This window comes from Alligator mississippiensis, chromosome 15 (assembly GCF_030867095.1).
Source record: "Alligator mississippiensis isolate rAllMis1 chromosome 15, rAllMis1, whole genome shotgun sequence".
Lineage (NCBI taxonomy): Eukaryota > Metazoa > Chordata > Crocodylia > Alligatoridae > Alligator > Alligator mississippiensis.
Genome location: NC_081838.1, coordinates 8,029,600 through 8,051,675, shown reverse-complemented (window position 1 = coordinate 8,051,675; position 22,076 = coordinate 8,029,600). Strand labels below are relative to the sequence as shown.

The following is a 22,076-nucleotide window of genomic DNA, read 5'->3' as shown; positions in this document are numbered from 1 at the left end:
ACATCTGGTGGAAGCCAGCATTTCCCATAGTTCCTTCCTCCCCTTTTCACGCACGGTACTGCTATCGCTAGCATCAAAGGCACTGTTGAGGGTGCTGGGGCTGGGTTTAAAAGACAAGGTTTCTAGTTCTGGCTTGTTTGCAATTTGCCATACTTTCTAGTATACCATACACCTCCAAAGAAGGCACCGCTTGTCTTCAGAAGACTGAACGAAGGCCAAAGAAAAAGCTTTCTTAGAAAATACAACATGTGCAACAGTAGCTGGATCAAAACCAGGGGGTCTGAGCCTCAGGCAGGCCTAAATCAATAAGGAGAGAGGATTCAGGGACAAGCCACGTCAGGTACTTGGAGATGAGAGCTCCCAACAGGTCTGCATCACGAAGCCACAGTGGTGGTGAGGGTCCCGGCAATGGGACAGCAGGTCTGGGATCCAGAGGCAGCAGGTGATCCAGGGTCAGCAAAAGCCTTGTTGTTCAGACAGCTTCCTGCTCCCTGCCCAGGCTTTATAGGGACCAAAGGGAACAGTCCATAGCCAGAAGCCCTGACTAATCAGGGGCCAGCAGTCGGAGACCTTCCCTGCCACTCCACAAAGATCAAGCTACATCCTGGTGGACGGTCAAGCTTGTGATAAGTCTATAGGGCAGGGGTTTGGGCTGAGTCCTGACTGAATATGGGCCAGACATCCTACAGCATCAGGCCCTCTTCTCCCTACATTTCTGTATTTAAGACCTATGCCCCATGGGGGTGGGGGAATAGATACCCATTGTACATGAGGAAATATGGTGTGCGGTACAAGCACCTGCTGTTTCTACCCAAACAGATCTTGGCCGGTGACCTAGACTACAAGATGGGAAGCATTTATTTATTTATTTCTCCCCTTCCCAAAGGCTGTTGAGAGCATCTTGGAAGCCAGCAAGGCTTTTAAATGATGTCCTTGCGAAGCAGCGGGTGTGTGAGAACTCTTGGAGGCCGTGCGGTATTTAGGCCGATGATATATACCTTGAACGGAGTCCAAGAATCTCGTCTGCAATGATGAAGTCAGTGCAAGAGAGAGAGAGAGACCTTCTCTTTGTCTTTTTAATTACATTATTACCAAACGAGGCGTGATGCACCCAGAGAAAGGAAGGAGAAGGGGCGGGAGGGGATATAGCAAATTCCCCCAGACTTCGCAACTTCACTGGCTTGCCTCTGCGTCCATAAATTCCTCACACTCAAAATGGCCCAGCAAAGAGTTGAACCCTTTGGGTCTTCTCTGCCAGAAGAGAAAGTCAGGCAGCTGCAACAGCTCCGGTGTGCGATGAAGGGGAAGAAGGGACAGGATTTGCTGTGGTAAAAGGGTCCCACAAAAAATGGGACCCGATCCTGATGCCCCATTACCCTGTCACTTAAAGGGACTGTGTGCCAGCAGTTGCTCTCCCTTTGAACAGCTGGCTTGCCTACTGCAGTGCCCACAAATAGGGTGGTATCTCTTTAAGAGTCGCTGAACCCATTAGGGGTGCTGACTGTGTGATGTGGAGAGGGGGCCAGAGAGGAAGATGCCTGCAGTGGGGATGAAGGAGATGAGAAAGGCCCTGCTCCACCCTCCTGACATGGCTCGTTATCCCCTTCCTGGCTTGGCTTTTTGCCCGCACTTGATTGGGACGGTGCTGGGGCCGGGGCCGTCTCCTGCACAGCACCTAGAATGGATCTCAGGTCAGGTACCATGATACAGGTCATCCCTCACCCCCGGCCAGCTCTCTCCTCTCCTGGCCAACCCACCGTTCTCATTCCTTTCACCCCTGGGCCAGGGCCCTGTGAGTCGGTGATGCCAAGAGGGCACTGGTAGCTTGCAAAATGCCAGCGAGTGGTTGCCTGCTTGTCCTCCCACTGTCTGTGCTTAGGGGCAAGAAATGGCTCGTGGACTGAACTCATCAGCATCACACCCCACCCCAGCCCTGAGGCATCAGGAGCAGGGGGACTCTGAATTGCTGTCCCCCCCCGCCCGAGCCAGGCGCAAGAGAAGAGAGGAAGGGACTGCTCCATGATCCTCACCCCTGACCCCACTTAGAGCTGCCCCCAGGCTGCTATGTTTTGCACTGCTGGTGTTGGACAGCTCAGGACACCATGGATCTTCCAGCACAGAGTGATTTGGGAGTACAATCCTGCAGGCAACCACATTGTAAAGTCTCCCCAGCAAGGGCCAGATTGCAGTTCCTTGTTGTAGCAGGTCCAACGGGGTCTGCTATATTAGCATAAGGCCCGAGGGCTTTAGGGTTCACAACAGCCAGCCGTTTCCCAGCCCTCCGCAAAGACTTTCACAGCAGACTCCTCTCAAGCCAATAGACCTGGAAATAAATACAGAGAACTGCCTGGAAGGACAGGCCAGCTCAGATTCCCCCTGCAAATGGCTCCCGCCGTCGCCAGAGATGGCCTTAATTTCTGTCGGCTGGCAGCTGGGTTATAACCTCCAGGTTATTTCACTTAACACTGAATCCATCTTCCCCATGAGGCTTCATCGCCCTGAGAGCCGTGATTAAAGAGCCTTAAGGAAACTTGTTGCCACTGGAACCGTGTCCGGCACGAAGCAAACAGCCTGGGGAACGGTGGCGCGCGGCCCTGGACTCCTCGCGCCTTCTCAAATGACCTCCTCCCTTCGGCATTGCTGTTGGCTGGTCAATCATCCCTGCATCCCACCCCAGAGGTGGCTGCATTTCCGCAGTGGAATGGTACTATCTAGCCCCTAAGTAGGTTTCCAGCCTGTTCTGGCTTTGTGGGTCAGGGAAGAGGCTGGCAGACAAAGGGTTAAGCCATAGCTGCAAGTCGGGAGTGCAGCGAGGAAATAAGACTTATGATTTTAGCCGAGAGGGTAATTAACCCGTAGAGCAGATTCCAGGGGGAGCCGTGGATCCGCCGTCAGCGGAGTCCTTAAATCAAGGGAAGGAGAGAAGCCGCTCGGCATGGCAGGGTCTCTGCAGCCATTGCAGGCTGGGAAGCTGGAGAGGGTGGGGAAGCATCAAACACTGGCGCTTAAAAACCGTGCTAATAGCCTACTGCTCAGTGTGATTAGGCTAATGTGCAGTGAGCGGCACAAAATAACCATGCACCGGCGCTACTGCACAGTAACTCTAGTTACTGCGCATTTAATCAGGGCTTTATTCAGCAAGTACTAAACTAAACGCACAGTAATTAGGGTTGTTGGTTGTACCTAAAGAACTGGTAATTAGGGTACATTAATGAACGTGTAGACGTGCCCACTGTGTCACCAGCACTCTCACACTGGGTTGGGATCAGATCTGTCTCTGCCTGGTTTTATGGGCACCAGCAGGTCCCTGCTAGGGTGTAGGGGAAGATGGGAGCTAAACAGAGGAAGGTTTTGGGGGCTGGGAAAAGAAAGAAGAGTGGGGCCAGGAACCATGAGATGTTGGAAGAGGAAGGCAGAGAGAGGCCTGATTCTGCCCTGCCTTGCATAAAGGCATGTGATGTGGATTTAGGATCCCAGAAGGGCAGGGACACCACGGCGCCTAGTTCTTTATCTGCCTCTTCCACTGCAAAAGGCAAGAAATCTTGGGGTCGATATCTTCGATGGGAACAACTGCATGGTTGGGATAGACATAGACATCACGGTGCACTTCCTCGGACCTCTGGGAAAGGAGAAGACGCAGGAGAGCGAAGTAGCAGATGGAAGAAAAGCTGGAGTAAAACTCCAGGTGTAAATAAGAACAGGATATAAGAGAAATTAAATGGATAGCAGAACAGGGTTGTTCAGGCAGGTCATTATCCCCTGTCAAGTGCAGAAAACCCCCGGGCCGCCACCTCTACCCACCAAACCAGCACTCGCACCAAAACCGTGGCTGCACGTGATGCCGGTTTTCAAGGGCTATTGAAGATCAGGGCTGAATGAGACATCTCAAGGAGCTGAGGTCCCCGCTATGTTCCCTCGTCTCTCTTCCAGCCCCGCAGGGCACGGACAGATTTTGACCCCTCCGTTGTCTCGGCGCTGGCAGCACTTCCCGGCGCTGAAGTCACAGGCACAAATAGCAGCGCTGCTCAGAGGCTGGCCGGCGAGAGCTGGGCTGACAGCCACCTCAGCTGCCTGGGGCCCTGCCAAGCTCCCCGCACACCTTGGATTTCAAGGGCAGAAATTTCACACCCACTTGAAAATGAAGCTGAACTGGGGCCTTCGAATTCCAGCCCTCTGCTCACTGTGAGCATGCACCGATCAAGAGAGAAACCCCTGAGAAAACAAAATGATCCAATATTTAATGAGCTGGAGATGGACACAGGTGATCTGGTGTCTGTTCTTTCCTCTGCCACAGCCTGTCTGTGTGGCCCTGGGCCAATCACATCATCTCCTTGATGTGTTGGTAAGCCTACATGGGTGGTAATGGGACAGCAACCTGTCTTGCTCTCCACCCATACAGCATAAGGGAGCCCTGAGTGTGACCGTCAGCCCCTCGGCAACATCGAGGAAAAGATTCCTGTCAAAAGGGGAGAATAGCAGAAGCTTTATTGATGGAGACCTGGAGACCACTGGGGATGGTGGAGCTCTGCAAGGAGGTTTATCACCACCAGTGAGAGTCTTCTTGCATTGCCTCCTGCTTTAAAAGTGGAAATGAGACAGCAGAAGTGACCAGTCCCATGCCTCCAAGAATGGGGGTCACACTTACCAGATGGTGGCACCGGGACTGGAAACGGGGCAGGGTGGAACATGAGCCCCGAGTGCAGAGACGTAGTGAACCAGGTAGGCAATGTCCTTGGACCCATCCACAAAGACAGGGCTGGCGCGGGGGAATAGGTGCTATGAGCCAGGCCTTTGCCATGCGCCACCTGCCTTGTGTGCCAGCTGGTTCTCAAGGACTGGAGCAGGGTGGAATAGGATGATATTTAGGTGCCTAAATCCCATGGGTGAAACAGGTAGCAGTCTAGCAACAGCAATATGGAGCTGGGCATGATCTCACCCCTCCAAGCACCCTTGCAATGACTAGCAGCATCCCAGCAGCCTGGTCTGAAGCCAGCTTGGGTGAATCCATGCAGTGTCTGCAAAGTGGACACCCCTAAAAACAGAGCCAGGCCCAGGGATTGAAGCCGGACACATCTAGATGAGGCATCAGGTCCTAATGCTCATGGGTGACGAGAAGTCATTCTTGGAAGAGCTTCCCTGGGCAGGAGGTAGTCCCAGGTCCTTCCATTAACCTTTGGGATACTGTGGTGTGGACAGAAAACAACCGGGGTATTAAACAGTTTCCCAACGAGTAGCTTGGAAAGCGCCGGGGCTCTTAGCAAGCCAGGCCTGAGCCTGAAGGCTTGCAATGAAACACGAAGCCGGGAGAGCATTTTCCCGGCCCAGGAGTTTGAGGCTTGGATACCAGAATTCCCAGCAAGGTCCGATGCTTCCAGGTCTGGATCTCAGGAGGGAAGAGGTCCCTGGGAAGATTTCAAGTCAAACCTGCTGGGATGTTCCCTGGAAAGCGCAGAAGTGGCGCCATTCCAGAGATGCACGGTCTAGGCTGGAAGAAGCAGCAAGATTTTCTCGGCCTCCCGTTTCCAGAGGGGGTACGGGGATGGGGGCTGCATCACGTGATCCCCGCCCCCAGGGAAGTAACGGGGGGGAGGAGGGGGCAGACGCAGTGGGTGCTGATAGGTGCTGGGAAAATGCTGGGCTACCCCGGAGGTGACCTTGTTCCCATTCCCCTTTCATGGACCGCTGTGAGGCATCCTTGTTGTTGCCTGGGCGGAGCATGCTCCTACACGCTCGCACACACCTGCACACCCCCGAGCCCTCTGCAGGGAGCAGGTCAAGGTCTTGGCCCTGCTACTGCCTTGCTCCTTTCCCCCCATCCAGGTGCCCCCGAGCCAATGACATCCACCAGCCCTGGCCCTGCCCTGGGTGCTGGGCCTGGGGTCGAGACAGGAGCCCAGCTGACCCCCCAAGCAATGCACACCCCTGGCAGGGGGCTCTCAGGGGGCTGCAGGACCAAATGGTCCCCCTGGCTGAAGCCAGCCTGCATCAGGCTCAGGGTTGGACTTGCCCTGGACCTGTGGCTGGCTGGACCTGGATGGCATGGCACACTGCGGCACCTTTCAAAGGATCTCGTGGCACCCCAGGGCACCCTGGCTGAGAATCACTGATCTGGGGCTAATTACCAGGGCTAATTACCCTGGGTGCTGTGCCACCTGATTGTGGTGACACTGCTCCCCGCCCACCTGGACCCAGTTTACAGGGTGAAACGGCGCCACCTGCGTCCACACACACAGGGCAGACCTGGCAGAGACACTTTGCTTTCCAAGCTCTTCTTGGGGAACTGAGACAGCCCTGAAATTTGGGAATACCCTAGACAATTTGGGGTGCTTGGCTACCTTATCGGGGGAACATTCCCATCAGGCACCCTCCACAGTTGGTCAGAGGGGTCTCGGTGGGGCCAGGGGGCTCCTGTCTCACTAAAAGGGGTGCTGGGTAGGTGGAAAGGTCCCAAAGCCAGAACTGGAGGCCAGTGCAGGGCAGGATTCCCATTAACAAGGGCGAAAGGACAGCACTTTTAGCTTTCAGCCAGTGCCGGGGTCAGGCCAGTGTCTCCAGCCTGCTCCCAGCCTGGCAGCTGGGCAGGAAACGGCTGGTGCGACCTTGACCCCCCCCAGGGCAAGGGGCTTCTCCTCAGAGACCAGAGGGCAGGACCGTGGCCCTGGGCATCCCACAGGGATGGCCTTGCCTGGGCATGGGGGACTCAGGGCCTGAGGCCTGACACCAAACACCTACAGCAAGGTCAGGGGTATGCTGAGAGGAGGGACACACCTCTGGGCTGTGTGCGCACACACTCACACCCATGTACACATATACACAAAAACACACCTGCACACGTGCACACATCCAGAAAGACCCTCACACACATGCACCCACACACAAAGCAACACCCTATCCATGTACGTGCACTCAAGAATACGCACATATACCACACATGCACATGCCCATTCTCTCTGAAACACACACAGCCACTGAAACACTCCACGCTCACGTACACATGTACACAGAAATACACATGCACGCGTACATACCCACAGAAAGACACACACGCACACAGAGCAACAGCCTACTCATGTGTGCACCCACAATATGCCCACACACTGCGCATGCAAATGCCTGTTCTCCGAAACACGGTCCCCAAAACTAACACTCCACACTCATGTATACGTATACATAGAAATACACAAGTACATGCATGCACATGTACATACCTAAAGACCGACCGACCCCCCCCACACACACACAGAGTAACATCCCTACTCACATATGCACACACACTGCACATGCAAATACCCATTCTCCCTGAAACACAAGCAGTCACCAAACCTAACACTCCCACATGCCCTCGCACAAACTCACAAGGCCTCTTGGTAAGACCCCAGTGCTACACACACACATTCACACACACATGCACACTCACATGCCCTCCCTGGGATGCCCAGGGACACATTCACACATGCACAAGCTCTCACCCTGTCCCTTCAGCACACAAAAACACACCCAGAAACTTGCACACACCTGTATGGGCTGTGACACCCAAAGCCACTCGCTCAGCTTCTCTCCCACCCTCCCTGAGACACTGACACAAAGATGTACGTTCACACCAGCACAACCTCACACCCCCACCCATGACACCCCCACCCCATCACTCCTATCAGCTCACCCCATGCTGAGAGGCCCCTCAGAGCCACAGGCCCCAATGGCAGGCAGAAGGCTCAGCATACCCATACTGGTACCAGCTTGCAGCCAGGTCTTCACCAGTTCACCAGTGAATCTAGAACCCACTTGCCAATGAATGTAGACCAGAAACCCACTCACCAACCGATCAAGAACACAGCACCCATTCACTAATTAATCTGGACTCTGCTAGAGGTGCACTAAGCTACAGGCTCCTTCCTCAGGCCGCCCAGCAGCTCCAGAGCTTGTGTCCAGACCTTCCTGAGGTTTGCCAGCTCCTAGATTAGCTGTGGGGGGCAGTTCTGGATCATCTGGCACTATCTCTAGATCACTGTACTGGCTGGGTACCTGACTCTCCAGCTCAGGTCCTGGACACGTCTCTGCAGGTTCCAGATCACTCTTGTGAGCTGGGTTCTAGATCTGCTACGCAGGTTCTAGGTTGGTCTTGTACGTCCATTTTAGACTGGCCTCCTGCTCATGTTCTAGGTCCGTGGCTCCCAACCAGGGCTCCGCAGCATTCAGGGTGCCATGAGATCCTTTTAAGGGTGTTGCATGGTGCCAAGCAATTTCAACCCTAAATCAGGTGCAGGTACCTACACACGGTTCACAAGAGAACCCCTGAGATTTCCAGTAGGAATCAGAGAACAGGAGGGTTGGAAGGGACCTTGGGAGGTCACATCTAATCCAACCCCCTGCTCCAAGCAGGACCAGGTCCATCTAGATCAAATCGTCCCCAACTAGATCAGCATCCAGTGTGTCCAAACAATCCTGCCCGGTTGTGGATTTGCTGAGATTTTTGCCATGGGAGAATTGCTCTAGGATTTTCCCGTAGCCAAGAAATGAGTGAAAGCCAAGAGCTGGCATTTCCTGAGGGTGACCTGCAGTCCAACAAGGGGCCCTTGACTGGTGTAGGGGACAGTGATGAGGTGCTTTCCCTTTAAAGAGTTTGGGACCCAGCTGAGGGAGGTGTTCACGGTGTGCCACGCTGTAGAAGCTGCAGGCTGCCGGGGCAGCAGTACGGGTGGATCTCAGACTGGGATGAGGGTTGGGAGGGAGGGGCTCTCTGTATTGGGACCATCACGGCATACAGCAAGGCAGAGCTGTGAGCTTCCTGCAGCGGCTGCACTTCATCTTGCTCCGGAAGGTGCTCTGGGGTTAATGATGTGTGCCGTTATTTATAGCCTTGCACTCGGAGAATCATGGTGGATTTATCGGCGGCTTCTATAAATAACACAGCAAAACCCTCCGCAGGGAAGCGGTGGGGGTCAGCAAAGGGTGGGGGGGAGCAGATACCTCTGTCCCCAGGCTCTTTCCAACAAGTGGCCTCCCCCTACAACAGCCCCCAGGCAGTTACTGTGCATTTTAGGTGATGTCTTTATCTCCAATTTAGTTGCACTTGCAGGTTTTAGACTAGCTTCTCTGGAGGTTCTAGATCAGAGCCTGATGCACACTTTGAAGGAGTCCATTTCATGTGTGTGCAGCAGTCCATGCCCACATACAGGGTTCTGGATGGCTCCAGGCTGCACGTTCTAGATTCACTGGTGAACGGGTTCCAGGTTCCCGATTTCTTGATGAGAGGCCTCCAGGTTTCAGATTCTTTGGCACGAGTTCCAGGTCTAGATTTATTGGTGAGTAGCTTCCAGGTTCTAGATTAATTAGTAAATGGGTGCAACGTTCTCAACTGGTTGGTGGGCGAGTTCCTGGTCTACATGTATTGGCAAATGGGTTCTAGATGCATCAAACTGTTTCCAGTTTCTAGATTCATTGATGATAGGGCCCCAGGTCTGGACTCATCAGCAGGCAGGCTGTAGGTTCTAGATTCATTGGCGAGTGGGTTCAAGCTCTAGATTCGTTGGTGAGGGGTTCCAGGTCAGCCTAGCATGTTGCTGTAGGAGGGCTTTTCCATTAGTGTGTGGCATCAGATTCCCTATTCCCACGTTGGGGTGCTTGGTGGCTCTTACGGCAAGGCTCATCATCAGCTGGAAGCATGCGGGGCAGATCTGTCTTCTACGCAGGTTCTAGGTCATTCATGTAGGGCTGAGAATAGCACAGGTGGGGCGTGCCAGAAGCCAGGTCCCACTGCATGTGAGGGTGGCAGGGTTGCACATACACCCCTACCTTCTGTGTGTCATGGACCCTGCCTAGCCAGCAAATCTAAGAGGCTCTCCCTTCGAGCTGGAGTCTGGAGAAACGGAGGCATGGGGGTGAGTTAGGGTCAGTCCAGGGGGATGGAAACCAAGCATCCTAGGGCTCTATCCACAGGCTGTTCCTGGGTGTAATCAGGGCTAGCGGGGTCCCGAGTTCCCTTTGCAGCCTGTGGCTAATGCCAGAAAGGGGGTGGCTAGCAGAGGTGGGCTAGCACAGTGGGACCAAGCCACTGGGCACTTCCACAGAGCCTAAATCCAAAAGTGCCCCATCCTGGTAGCAGGGGGTGATGGTGGTTATGCATGGTGGGGAACAGGGGAAGGGGCAAAATGGGACTTTACCCTGCAGTGTCAGCCCTGCACCCCACGGTGCAAAGCCTCTCTCAGGATTGGGCCCCTGGGGCCAGGAGGGGCCATGCCACATGCCTCCGAAATCCAGAGGTGGATTGTATGTATTAGCATATGCACACCAGATGCTAATCACACAGTAAGAACAGAGGCGGGGAGGTGGGAGGGCAGTATGACTCCCCCCAGCGAACCCCCTCGCTCCACTAAAGGGGTCTGCAGGGAACCCAGGCATCCTGGCAGTGCCCGGCTGACCTGCATGCGGTGAAATCGAACCCCCAGCCAGGCCCACGGACAGCTCCCCCAGCTGCCTCTCACAGCTTTGGGGCTCCCTTGTCAATGCGATGTTGACCCCAGCTGACTCCAGGGCAGGGCAGATGCAGGAGCCCCCGAAGAGGGAATGGGAAACACTCCAGCTGGACCAGGGGGGAGACCCCAGGCGTCCCCGCCCCAGAAGCCCGGGCCTGATGCCAGCAGCTGGCTCAGGTGACTGGGTATTGAGTGCTGCGAATGTGCCGACCGGGTTGTAACAAAAAGCCAGGGCTGCGGGGGTCACTTTCGGACAGATGCCCCCCACCCTGGCCTGCTCCATGCCAGCAAATCTTGCCTCTGCAGAAGGAGCCTCCCAAGCCATGCTCAGGGGAAGGGGGGCAGGGATCGGGGACCAGACCCCCCACCCCCTCTGCTCCCCGATAGCTAAAAGTCTCTGGGCCTGGCCTCCAGCTGAGCTGGAGTGAGTGCAAGGGGGGGTGGGACACACCTCTGCCTGGTATCCCCAGTGCTGCCCTCTTCTAGGCAGAGTTGGCACTGCCCAGCTGCGTGTCTGAGATCCCGTAATGCCCAGCTCAGAGGGGGAGTCTCCCATAGCTCCTGTCTTCCCAGCTTGGCTGCCCTCCCAGGCACCCACATTGGGGAGGAAGGGAAGAAATCACATGAGCTTCACCTCCCCCCACACCAAGACAAGCAGGACCCACAGCTCGAATCCAGCGAGGTACTTAGGCACTGGGAGGCCTGAAAGAGTTAGACACCCCCCTGCTTTGAGGATGCTGGTCTCATGTGTATGGACATGTGTGTGCATATGCATGTATAGGCATGTGCATGCGTGGGTGTGCGCAGGTGTACATGTGCTCACGTATCTGCTTGTGCAGCATGGTGCGCCCCGCCTGGCCCAGCCCTCCAGCTTGTGCCTCACCCTTCTCAAAGCCGGTGACGCTGCTGCCTTCCCCAGGGGTGAGACTGTACGGTAATCAGAGAAGGCAAGTCTGGCATCACAGAGGCTTCTGGGAGACCCGTGGAAGAGGGTTTCTCATGGGAAGATGAGTGGGGCATGATGCCCTTGGCTAAAAAAAAAGGACATCATTTTCTTGGCCTCCTGGGGGAGGGGGGGTAGTACCCCTCAGAGCACAGATGGGGAAACTGAGGCACGGGCAGGCTGGCCCCACTGAGCTGGAGCTGGCCCAGGGGGACTGAGGGACCTTTAGAAGAAAGCATCTGCCACAGGGAATCGCTGAGACCAAGGCAGGGCTTGCAGCCGGCCCCCAGCACCCTGGCCACATGCCCTTCGTTGGCTCCTAACCCTGGCTGCTAGCAATAAACCATCCCTCCCAAAGCCCCGGCACACTGTGTACAGCACCGAGTGCCTTCCCAGCACTCACAGCTGGCTGGAATACACCACCCAACACCCAAAAGTGCCTCCGCGGGAAGGTGCATTCATCCCAGCCCAGCTGCACAGGTTTGGCTGCCGAACAGGGCCGGTAGCATTCGTGGAGAAAGGAGACATCTTCAGACAGGGAGCACATTTGCCGACGGCAGCTACACGATCCCACCTGGATCCCCCCCGCGGCCGCGGGCAGGGACGCACCCAGAACAAACGGCCTTTGATCTGGCACCTGGGCCCGTCGACAGCCCAGGGGCAGGGCCGGGGCAACAGACGCCCGCAAACGCAGAGCCAGTTGCTCTGGGGAGGATGGGAGATGCGGGGGGTGGGAGTGGGGGGGGTATCAAGGTGCTGGCTCTGACCCTGCAAAGTCCTTCGCCACATACAAGCCAGCACAGGTTTAACCGGTGATTCTCAACTGGGGTTAAACAGGTTCTTTTAAGGATGCAACAACTTACCCACAGCTCACAAGAAAAACCCGGAGATTGCCGATAGGAATCCAGAGAGCCCCCAGCGTCCTGCCCTGCTGCACAGTCTGAGTTGCTTCCAACAAAAGAACGGTGCTAGGATTTTTCTGTAGTCAAGAAATGGGTGAAAGCCAAGGGCTGGTAACCGGGGTCTGCCCTGAGCAAGGGGACCCCAGGCTGCACGGGCCAGGAGTCTGCACATTCACAAAGGGAAAAGAGCCCAAGGGGAAACTGAGGCAGAAGGCACGGGAAGGCAAGGAGAACGTGACCACCATCGACGGGGCCGGACCAGAGGCTCGCCATATGCAGGGCTCTGACCATCCAACTTCTCCGAGGACATCACACCCGCCGAGAGAGGGAGTCAGAGGAGACAAGAGGCCCCAGCAGAAATATTTAATGCCTTGTCGTCAGAGGAAGGACACTTACAGCCCCCCAACACCCCCCACCCCCTGCTTGCTGGGCAGCAGCGTCCAGCCCGGTCTTCCCCAAGACAGAGACTTTGCCAACCCTAATAGCAGATTTTCAACCCAGACCGTTTCTCTCCCAAGTGCAGCTTCAGCATTGGAGTGAAACAGGCCATTGCACAGCCAAAGCCAGGACAATTCACTTGTCCTCCTGCCACATTCCCCCAAGTCCCGTATATTCTTGAAAACAACACGCATCTCCTGCCAACCAGATTCAACTCCTGGAATCGGGGGGTGAGTATAAGTGAGGAAGTATGGTAATAGCAGTTTCTGCCTGTTGGGGCTGGGGGGGTAAAAGTTAGGCTGTACTTGCTGCTGACTGCGGACACCCTTCCCGCTCCCCCTCCCCACCCCATTGCAGAAGCAAGGACAGAGCTTTTCCTCCCTCATTCTGCCTTTCCAAAACAGCGGGAGTCTTGTTCAGGGGTGCGTGGTATGCAAGACTGTACGGCAATCAGAGCCAGCAGGTCTGGAGATACAGAGGTTCCTGGGAGACCTGGGGCAGAGGGTTTCTCATGGGAAGCCGAGTGGGACGTGAGCCCCTTGACTAAAGATAAAGGGTGCTGCCTTCTTGGGCCCTTAGGGGGTAAGAAAGTTACAGCACCCCCTCCTCTTCGCCCCCCCAGGACAGATGGGGAAACTGAGGCAGGCTCTGGGACTCGCTCACAGCAGAAGGCTGTGGCAGAGGAGAGGCTTAACCCCTCACCTCCCGTGGCCCCATCAAGAGCCCTAGCCACCAGACTATCCTTCCATGGCCCGGCTAGTCCCACCATGATGGAAACCAGGGGGGCAGATAGGGTGCCCCCAAAACCCCAGCAGCCCCTGCGGGAAACCGGGCATGTAGTGTTAAGTGGGTGAGAGGAGAGGGGGCTGTAAGGCGGGGGGAGGGGGTAGTGTGGCTGTGAGCCCCATCTTATAAGTTGGGGGGCCTGGTAGCCAGTGGCTAGCACCATAAACACGGGTGCCCATGGAGGCACGGGGCAGAGGATAGAGATGAGGGGGGACCCCAGCCCCGCAGCAGTGCAGAGCTCAGGGGCTGGGCAAGGGCAGCACCCCGAGCTCAGCCAGCCGGACCTTGGCCGCGGCTTCCCAGCCCTTGTTGGCCTGGGGGCTGCGGGGAGAGGGGTGCAGGAGCCCCTCCACCCGCACCCGCAGGCCAGCCGCGGCCAGCGCCTTGCGCGCCCGCTGCTCGGCCAGCCGGCCCACGCCGATCACCAGGGAGACCCCCAGCAGCCCAGCGGCCCGGGCCAGGCCGTCGTCGCAAGCCCGGAGCAGGGCCTCGCGCTGGGATGCCGGCAGGTCGGCCGGCGTCAGGTTCTTGCCGCCGGCGCCGAGGAAGAGGAGCGGGCAGAGGTTGTGGACGAAGCAGCGGCGGAAGAAGGCCTCCGGCTCTGGGCACAGGGTGCGGAAGAGGCCCCAGAAGCGGGCGCCGCTCACCTCGGCCTGGGGGCAGGCCAGCCCCAGCACGGGGCGCTTGGGGTGCTCCCGCTCCGGCTTGCCCACGTGCCCCCCGACCTGCAGCCAGTCCCGCACGGTGCTCACCTCGCCAAAGGGCACCTGGCGGGGAAGGAGAGGGTCAGAGAGGCTGGGCCCCTTCCCATGGCAGTCCTAAGACCCCCCCACATACATACACACCAGGTCTAAGACCCCCCCAACACGTCCACCAAGCCTAGGACCCTCTCCCCACTCCAACCCACAAGGCATAGGACCCCCCCCCACACACATAGCCAGGCCTAGGATCCCCCCCACACCCCCACCAGGATTAGATGCCCCCCAAACACACTCTCATCAAACATAAGGACACCCCCCGCACCAAACACACACCCACCAGACCTCGGACCCCCTCCCCACCCGGCTTAGGATTCCCCCCAATACACTCACCACACCTAGGACCTCCCTCCCAAACACGCTCTCACCAGGCATAGGACACCCTCCCCACACCCCCCCCACCAGGCCTAGGACCCTCTCCTCACCCCACACCCACCAGACCTCCTCCATACAGACACACCAAGGCTAGGACCCTGCCCCAGAAGCCGGCACCACAGCGGGAAGCAGGTGCCAACATAGGAGCCAGGACACCTGGGTTCCTTTCCCAGCTCTGCCAGTGCCCTTCCCCTTGTGATGAGCTCTCTGGGAACCCAGGAGTCCTGCCCCCAACCACCTATTAAATACTCCTACTCTTTGCCCAGAGCTGGTGGAAAGCCCAGGAGCCCCAGCACCCCCTGCTCTGCACCACTGGCTCCCAGTCAGAGCTGGGGATGGAACCCAGGAGTCCCCAAAGGGACCCCTAACCCCCCGCCAGCCCAATCAGTGAATGCATTTCAGGGATAGCAAATCCACCCCCCCACCATATTAATTGCCCCTGGGTCTCAGGTCAAGATAAACCCTCCCTGGCCAGTCCCCAGAGCTGCCAATTAGCCAGGGCACAAACGCAGCCTGGAGGGCACCCGCCGCCCCCCTCCCTTTACCAATTAAAGTGCATTATTGAATGATTTTGCTGATCCCTTGACCTCTGACCCCAGGCCTGGGGGCTGTCAGAGGGGGTCAGGGATGGAGCAGCTGTCAGGCACTGGCAGGTAGGGGGTCGGTCTTGGCTCACAGCGCCACGGGAGTCCAGCCTGGGCCAGGGAAAGGTTCCAGGGGGTGTAGGGCAGGCAGGATCGGGCCCGCAGGGTGTTACCTAGAGCCCCCTGTACTCAGGCCTGAGGCCCCATGGGTCACCCTCCACCACCCTACGAGCCACCGGCTATACCAAGACCCCTCCTGCCACCCGTGTGCCCCCCGCACCCCTCCCTTGCCCCCCCAGCTGTATTACCCCGGTCTGGGCCATGCCAAAGGGCCCCGGGTTCATGCCCAGGAAGAGGACGTCAGCACTGGGCCGGCAGTATCGGCGCACGTAGTCCTGGTGGGGCTCCCAGGCGTACTCCAGCGGGTTGTACACGTAGCAGACGGGCTCAGGGAACTTCAGCTCCCGCAGGCGGGCGTTCAACTCCAGCTCGGCCCGCAGGAACTGGGCTGCCAGGCTGTCCCCCTCCAGGAAAGCCAGCACCGCGGGCAGGGCGCTGGGGGGCCCCGCCACCCCCTCCATCACGCGGCCAGCGCCTGTCAGACAGAAACCTGGTTGTGAGACCCCCTTGGCAGGGGACACAGGTCAGAAGGACCTCAGCAAAGCCCCCATTCCCCAATGCTGGGACACACGTGCTGGAGCCGGGGGCCTGCTCCAGCCTGCACTGGGGGTTCGAACTTGGATCCTGGAGGCGGGTGGCACTGTCATTCCCCTGAGCCTGGTGGTGCCATTGAGCAGGATCCAGAAACACAAGGGCCTGGGCACCACCCTTGGCTCGATGCAGCCAGTCTGGATATCCCACATCCCCTGGCACCCCATCTCCCTCCCCAGCAGCCAGCCCTCATTGCGAGGCCTCTCTCTCTGGCATGCCGACTTCCATCACTGCCCTGGTTCCCAGTGAACCGGGAGAGACCTCTGCCAATAGCCCTCCGTGGGGAATGGGCTTTATAGCCAGTTTTATGGCTGCCATTAGCGACGCTGCTACAAGCCATCCCTGTAAATAATCTCTAAATGCTTGGCGCTGTGATTAAAAATATCAAGCCCCGCGCGTGCTACCGGTGAGCTCCCCCCCACGTCCGACAAAAGAGCCCACACCCTGGGAAGAACGCGCCGTCGGGTCCCACGCCATGGAGACGGGGGTCCTGCACTGGAGCACCCAAGGGGCCCCTCTGCAGGCCAGGGCAGCAGGGTGTCAGGCGCTGTACAAATCAGAGAGAAAAGGCAGCTCCCGCCTCCAAGAGCTACGAGGCCGAGTCGAAATTGGACAAACGCAGTCCAAGGAGGTCATGTCATCACGGATCAGTTGTCAACACACAGTCGGCCCTAACTGCCCCCATAAAGGCTCCCCACACCGTGACCCAAGGAGGTGGAAACTGAGGCACGCTGTACCCACATCACTTGCACGGTACAATGGTGGCAGAAACCAGGTGTCCTGTGTGATAGCCCCGCAACCCAGCCTGCCCAGGCCAGGGCTTTTCAATTCACCTCTCAAGGTCTAGAATGCCTTTGAGGGCCCTCGCTGCCAAGTGAGTATCAACTTGGACAGGTGTTTTTAAGACCCCTGGCTGGAAAAGAGGGATGGACTTTCCCCCCAGACCACAATAAAGCTGCGTGGGTCCCCTGGTCAGACCCCCCAGCCTCACACCCTGTCCAGGTGGATGGGGCAGCACAGTACCTGGACACCCAGTCCCTGCCACCACCACCTCTGAGCCCCGGCCAGGAGCTGCAGCTTTAATAAGGCATTGCACTTCCACATTGGAAACCTCCAGCAGCACAGAGCAGGGAAAAACCAACCCACTATGGGATGATTTGGGCCCTTCAGGGCACCAAGCCCAGCTCGCTCCGACCCCTCCAGCCTCCAATGCCATGGGCGGGGCAGCACTGAAGGACCCCAATCTCAAGTGCTGAAGGGGAGCCCACCCCTAAGCATGTGCTGGGCAGGGGACAGAGCAGTTGTGGAAGCGCAGGACATGGGAAAGGGCTCAATGGACATGAACCGGGAGCCTGCACCCAGCTCTGCCATCACAACCAGGGACGGGGAGGCCTGTCATGGGGGGCTAACAGAGGCAGTGATGTTGCAGCTCATGGGATGACCCAAGTTACTTTTATTTAACAGTCAAACCAACCGGGAATCAGTTCATGGAGAGGTGGGGGCAGGTAATTGCCTTATTATAGAAAACCAAGTTGGAGTGGGGCTATTTACATTCCTGGGATGTAGGGGGGTACCTCTAGAAAGGGGGAGCTAGTCTGTTCAGCAGGGATCCAGGTTCTCAGTTTCCCATGGAAAAACAGAAAACTGCGGATTTCCCTATTTTATGAGAGAAAACCCAGATTTTACCTTTGGGCAGAGAAACCCACGGATTTCCCACTTTTGCAGAGGGGGAGGGAGAGGGGGAAGGGCAAGGCAGGGCCTCAGGCTCTCAGTCACCCAGGGCTTGGCCCAGGCTTGCTGTTTCTCCTGGAGCCCGTCAGGTAAGTGAGGCTTGCAGTGGGAAGCCAGCTCCGTGCTCCTGCTGCTGCAGCAGCCGTTGACTTCTGTTCGGGGGCAGCGGGCTGCGGACCTGGGTCCCTGGCCCCATCCAGCAGGCTGCAGGGTAGAGGCTGTGGGTCAGAGGCAAGGGGCACGAGCAGGGCTGGGGAGTATGGAGGGGGGTGAGGGACACCAGCAGGGCTGGGGGGGGCCTTTCATTTTAATCACGGATTTGGGGGGTTTTATCAGAGAATTTGCAATTTTCTTATCAGGGAAACCCAGGATCCCTGCTGTTCAGTGTCCTGAGGATAGAGGGGGCTCCGGCATAGTTGTGTGGTCCTAGGAGGGTGTCAAAGGTCGGCCAGTCCCAGCAAGAATGGCTCCCCTGCCAAGGAGGGGCAGGGGTGGCCCCGTGCACCACCGGCCCCCTGTCCCCCCAGTGCGCCATGGCAGGGGCTAAGAGGGGGGCTGTGAGGCTCTGCTGTGGGCGGGCGGGTGCGGGCGGACGGCAGCTTCCATGCATTCGGTCTGGCGGGCCAGGAGCCCCAGCAGCGTGTGCTGCGTCTCGCGCTCCATGCGCAGGTTCTCGCGCAGCAGCTCCACTGTCTCCCGGGCCACGGCCACCACCTCGCGAGTGCCCTCGGCGATGCGCTGGGCCTGCAGACTGGCGGCCCGACGGGCCTGGAGGATGCCACGGCGCAGCAGGTCAGCACACCGGTCCTGGTGGTACTCCATGCGGGAGCGCCACTCCTCAGCCGCCCGCGCCCGCCGCTCCGACGAGGCCACCAGCTCTCCCAGCATCTCCTCCTTGGTTCGCCGCCGGCGCCGCCGCATATTGGTCACGCGCTGGGCTGCTGTCTGTGGCGGGAGCCGCGAGGGCCCGATGACGGCTGGGGGTGGCCCTGGAAGAGGAAGAAGCGGGACAAGACGGTCATGGCTTGGCCGGCTGGGGGTCTGCTAGTGCCCCCAGCAGGTCTCCCTGCCCCCATCCAGGTGGGGCATGGCCTAGGCTCAGTAGGGTGATGCCCACCCAGCCCCTGCAGGACATTGCACTGGTGGGCAGAGACTCAGAGGGAGAGAGAAGCCCACAGGTTGGCCTTACTGCCATCTTCCAGGACAGTGCCACAAGACAGGCTGGAACTGTGGATCGGGACAGCTGTCAGCACCAGGCCTCTGTGGCTCCCCACCCATGGGACCCAGCCCTGTATGGGCACAGGGCATAGCAGCAGGCCCCAGTGGTGTCAGGAGGAGTTTGGGATCAGTCACAGCTCGGGGCTGCCATGTGATACCCACAGGGTAAGGACCCTGGCAGGGCTCCTGCATGGAGGGCAGGGAGGGGCCCAGATACCAAGCGACCAGCATGGTGCTGCCCTGATGGTCAAAGCAGTCAGGACAGGGGGGGCCCCGGGTGTTAACACAGACATGCTGCCACCTCCAACCTCCAATCTGGGCCTCCCAGTGCCCCCGAGCTGGTGGGAAGGGGGGGGTGTGGAAGGTCCCAGTGCCCCCACTCTACAGCCAAGGACCTGGGGGGCAGACAGGGATCTCTTATGGAAGAGGGCTAAAAAGGAGCCAGCAAGATGATACCCTCCCCGGGTTGGGCTCCTGCTCTGAGGGGAGGGAGTGAGAGGAGTCCCATAGCTTTGCTCAGGGTCACAACAGTTCCCAGAAGCAGGGGACATGTTGGGGGGTATAGGCAGGCATCTCAAAGCAGGCCTGGGATGGGGAGGATCCCCACAGCCTCACTCACCAGGGTCGTCAGAGTCCGAGGTGGGGGGAGTCTCGGCAGGCTGCCCTGGCGGGGGCTGGCTGTCGGCGGCCGCGGGCAGTGGGGGCAGCGGGGGCAGCTGGAACTCAGCCAGGTTGGTCTCATCCGAGCTGCCCTCATGCAGCAGGGGCACAGCCTCGTGCTCCTCCGTCTTGAAAAGCACCAGGCCCTCGCTGGGGTCCTCCGCCACCTCGCACGGCGCCTCCTCGGACCCACTGACGTCCGTGTCCTCGGGCTCCCGGCCCGGCCCAGGCAGGAGGCGCGGCCGCCCACCCGGGTTGCCCGCCAGGATGCGGGACAGCTCCTTGTAGAAGGGGCAGGTGGCGCGCTTGGTGCCGGCCCGGCGGTTGGCGTCCCGCGTCTGCTTGTAGTGGCGCCTCAGGTCCTTGGCTTTGTTGCGGCACTGCTGCCCATCGCGATTGTGGCCCCGGGCCGCCATGCGCAGGGCAATGGCGTCGTACACGGCCTGGTTGCGGTGGTTTTTGCGCAGCGCCAGCTGCACCGACTCTTCCCCCCACAGGGCGATAAGGTCGCGCACCTCTTCCCGCTTCCAGTTGGCCGCGCGGCGGATGGCTCCGGCCATGCTGCTGGGCTGGGCGGGCAGGCGGGCTGTGGGCGGGGAAGCCGGAGTGTGAAGGACAACGTGGGGAGTGGGGAAGGAGCCGGGTCCCAGGGAAAGGAAGGGGGGCTGAGTTCGGGGCCGGAGCCGTCGTGGACACAGCCGCCGGAGGGGGAAAGGGAAGGCCGCAAAGGGATTTTGCCGGGCTAGCCTAAACCAGGAGAGGAGCAGACAGACGAAGCCTACCCCGTGCAGATTGAACCCTGATCCACCCCGATGAACTAAGAGCAGAGCTTGGCCCACCTGTCCCTCACTTGCCTTAACCCAGCTTCAGGCTTAACGTGCATCAAGCACTTCACCTGTCTGCACCCTCAAGCATGCTACCCATTAACGAGCTGGCCCAGGGGCTGCGTGGACACAGGCGGGGGAGTCCAAAGCTCTGGGGTCTGTCCCCGGCTCTGCCACTGACCTGGTATGCGAGCATGGACAGGTCACCACCTCTCTGTGCCTCAGTTTCCCCTGGGCTACTCAGCTTCTTGTGGCGGGGCCTCTCTTTTTCTGGCTCTGCGCAGCACTCGGCGCCACGGGGCCCAGAGTTTGGCGGAGGCTGCGGGAATATAAATAAGAAGCAGGGGGTTGAAGGGAGCAGGGGTCAGAGAAAGCAGCCTGGTTCCTGTCCTGGGAGGCGGGGAGGGGGAGCTGCTCCCCCCAGACAAGGTCAAGTCAGCTTCTTGGGGAACGGAGGGGAGGGGGGAGTAAATCTCGCTTCTGCCTGCCCTGAGATCGAGTCCTGCCGCCAGCTGCACCAGACGCAAATCCTGCCCCCCGCCCCGGGAATTAACAAGCAGAGCTGGTAACGAGATCCCCACCCCAGGCCCTGTGCCGTGGGGGAAAGGAAGCCGGATTGGGTTCCCCAGACGCCCGGTCCCTCTCACCTGCCGGGCGCTGGTGAAAGCCAATCGGCAAGTGTCAGATGTCGGCTCCATTCCCAGCGCCGCGGATACTGTCTCTGCCCCAGCTCCCTTGGCCCCGGTCCCAGCCCAGAGCCCGCTGGCGCTGCCCCGCTGTGCCCCCGTCCAGTACAGACTTGCACACATGCCGCAAGCTCTTACAGGCAGAGGCAGCTGGTTCGGTCATTGTGCAGCACCCAGGGGCGCCGGATGCTGCCCTGGGGAGAGGCTGCCCACGGGAAGCACGTCGAGGATGGGCTTTGCCCCGTGACGCTGGGCTGGAAGGTAGCAAGGCCCAGCAGGGAAGACACATGCCGCACGATGTCAGGAAGACACCTGGGTGTCCAGCTCAGATGAGCGCACCCCTGCCACACCGTGCCTCAGTTTCCCCTCTGTCTAGTCCCGCAGCAGCACCCCGCCCTGCCAAACCCCTTCGCCCCAACAAGGAGGCGGCACCAGTCCCTTGGCATCGACCTGGGATGCAGCCGGCGAGCCTCATCCGGCTCAAAGAAGGAGCCAAGCCCCCCCTGCAAGAGCCCGGGACAGGAGCCCGCCAGCAAGAGACAGGCGCGGGCTCCCCCTGCCCAGCTCGGAGCAAAGCCGGACCCCCCAGGGCTGCTGGGGGGGCACACCTGCCCCTCTTCCCAGCCAGCCAGACGGCCCCAGGGACCCCTCAGGACCGCCAGCTCCAAGGGACAGGAGCCGGGTGCGGGACACGGTGCTGGGGGCACCGAGCTCCCCTGCCTGACCCCCAACAGCCCCATGCACGGACTCGCCCCCTATGCAACCCTGTACCAGCCCCCAGTGCAGCCCAGTGGGGGTCCCGGGACGGGGGGGGGGGGACCAGGGCAGCGCCCCCACGTGCCGCCCCCGCTGGCCCTACCTGCCGTCTGCGCCGCGCCGCGCTCGGCCGCGACCCGGGGCGGCGCGCGGGGGCTGCCGGGAGCGCGAGTCCGGGCTCCCGCCCCCCCTCGCCGCCGGTGCCGCGCCCGGGACTACAGGTCCCGGCAGC

At 59.1% G+C, this 22,076-nt stretch overlaps 1 protein-coding gene across 7 annotated transcripts; it reads right to left on the bottom strand.

Annotated features, from left to right (window-relative positions):
* Positions 1-4,206: 4,206 nt before the first annotated feature.
* On the bottom strand, positions 4,207-22,034 carry SMUG1 (single-strand-selective monofunctional uracil-DNA glycosylase 1). 7 transcript variants are annotated; one of them, XM_059719435.1, is made up of 6 exons: positions 21,050-21,939; positions 20,584-20,721; positions 15,567-15,853; positions 14,189-14,308; positions 12,279-12,394; positions 4,207-4,456 (listed from the first exon to the last, which is right to left on the bottom strand). In XM_059719435.1, the coding sequence occupies exons 3-6, from the start codon at positions 15,837-15,839 to the stop codon at positions 4,324-4,326; spliced, it is 642 nt and encodes a 213-aa protein (XP_059575418.1). In that variant the 5' UTR covers positions 15,840-15,853; positions 20,584-20,721; positions 21,050-21,939; the 3' UTR covers positions 4,207-4,323. The 7 variants fall into 7 exon arrangements, with proteins under 7 accessions (XP_059575418.1, XP_059575416.1, XP_059575417.1 ...); XM_059719433.1 differs by lacking the exons at positions 4,207-4,456; positions 12,279-12,394 and having other exon boundaries at positions 12,664-14,308; positions 21,050-21,936; XM_059719431.1 differs by lacking the exons at positions 4,207-4,456; positions 12,279-12,394; positions 14,189-14,308; positions 15,567-15,853; positions 21,050-21,939 and adding exons at positions 17,403-18,689; positions 19,538-20,164; positions 21,948-22,030.
* Positions 22,035-22,076: the final 42 nt, after the last annotated feature.

Coding starts and splice junctions, on each gene's coding strand:
- SMUG1 (XM_059719431.1), bottom strand. CDS start 20,138: ATGGCCGGAGCCATCCGCCGCGCGGCCAACTGGAAGCGGGAAGAGGTG. Junction 18,690..19,537: donor CTCGGACTCTGACGACCCTG/GTGAGTGAGGCT, acceptor TTCCTCTTCCAG/GGCCACCCCCAGCCGTCATC.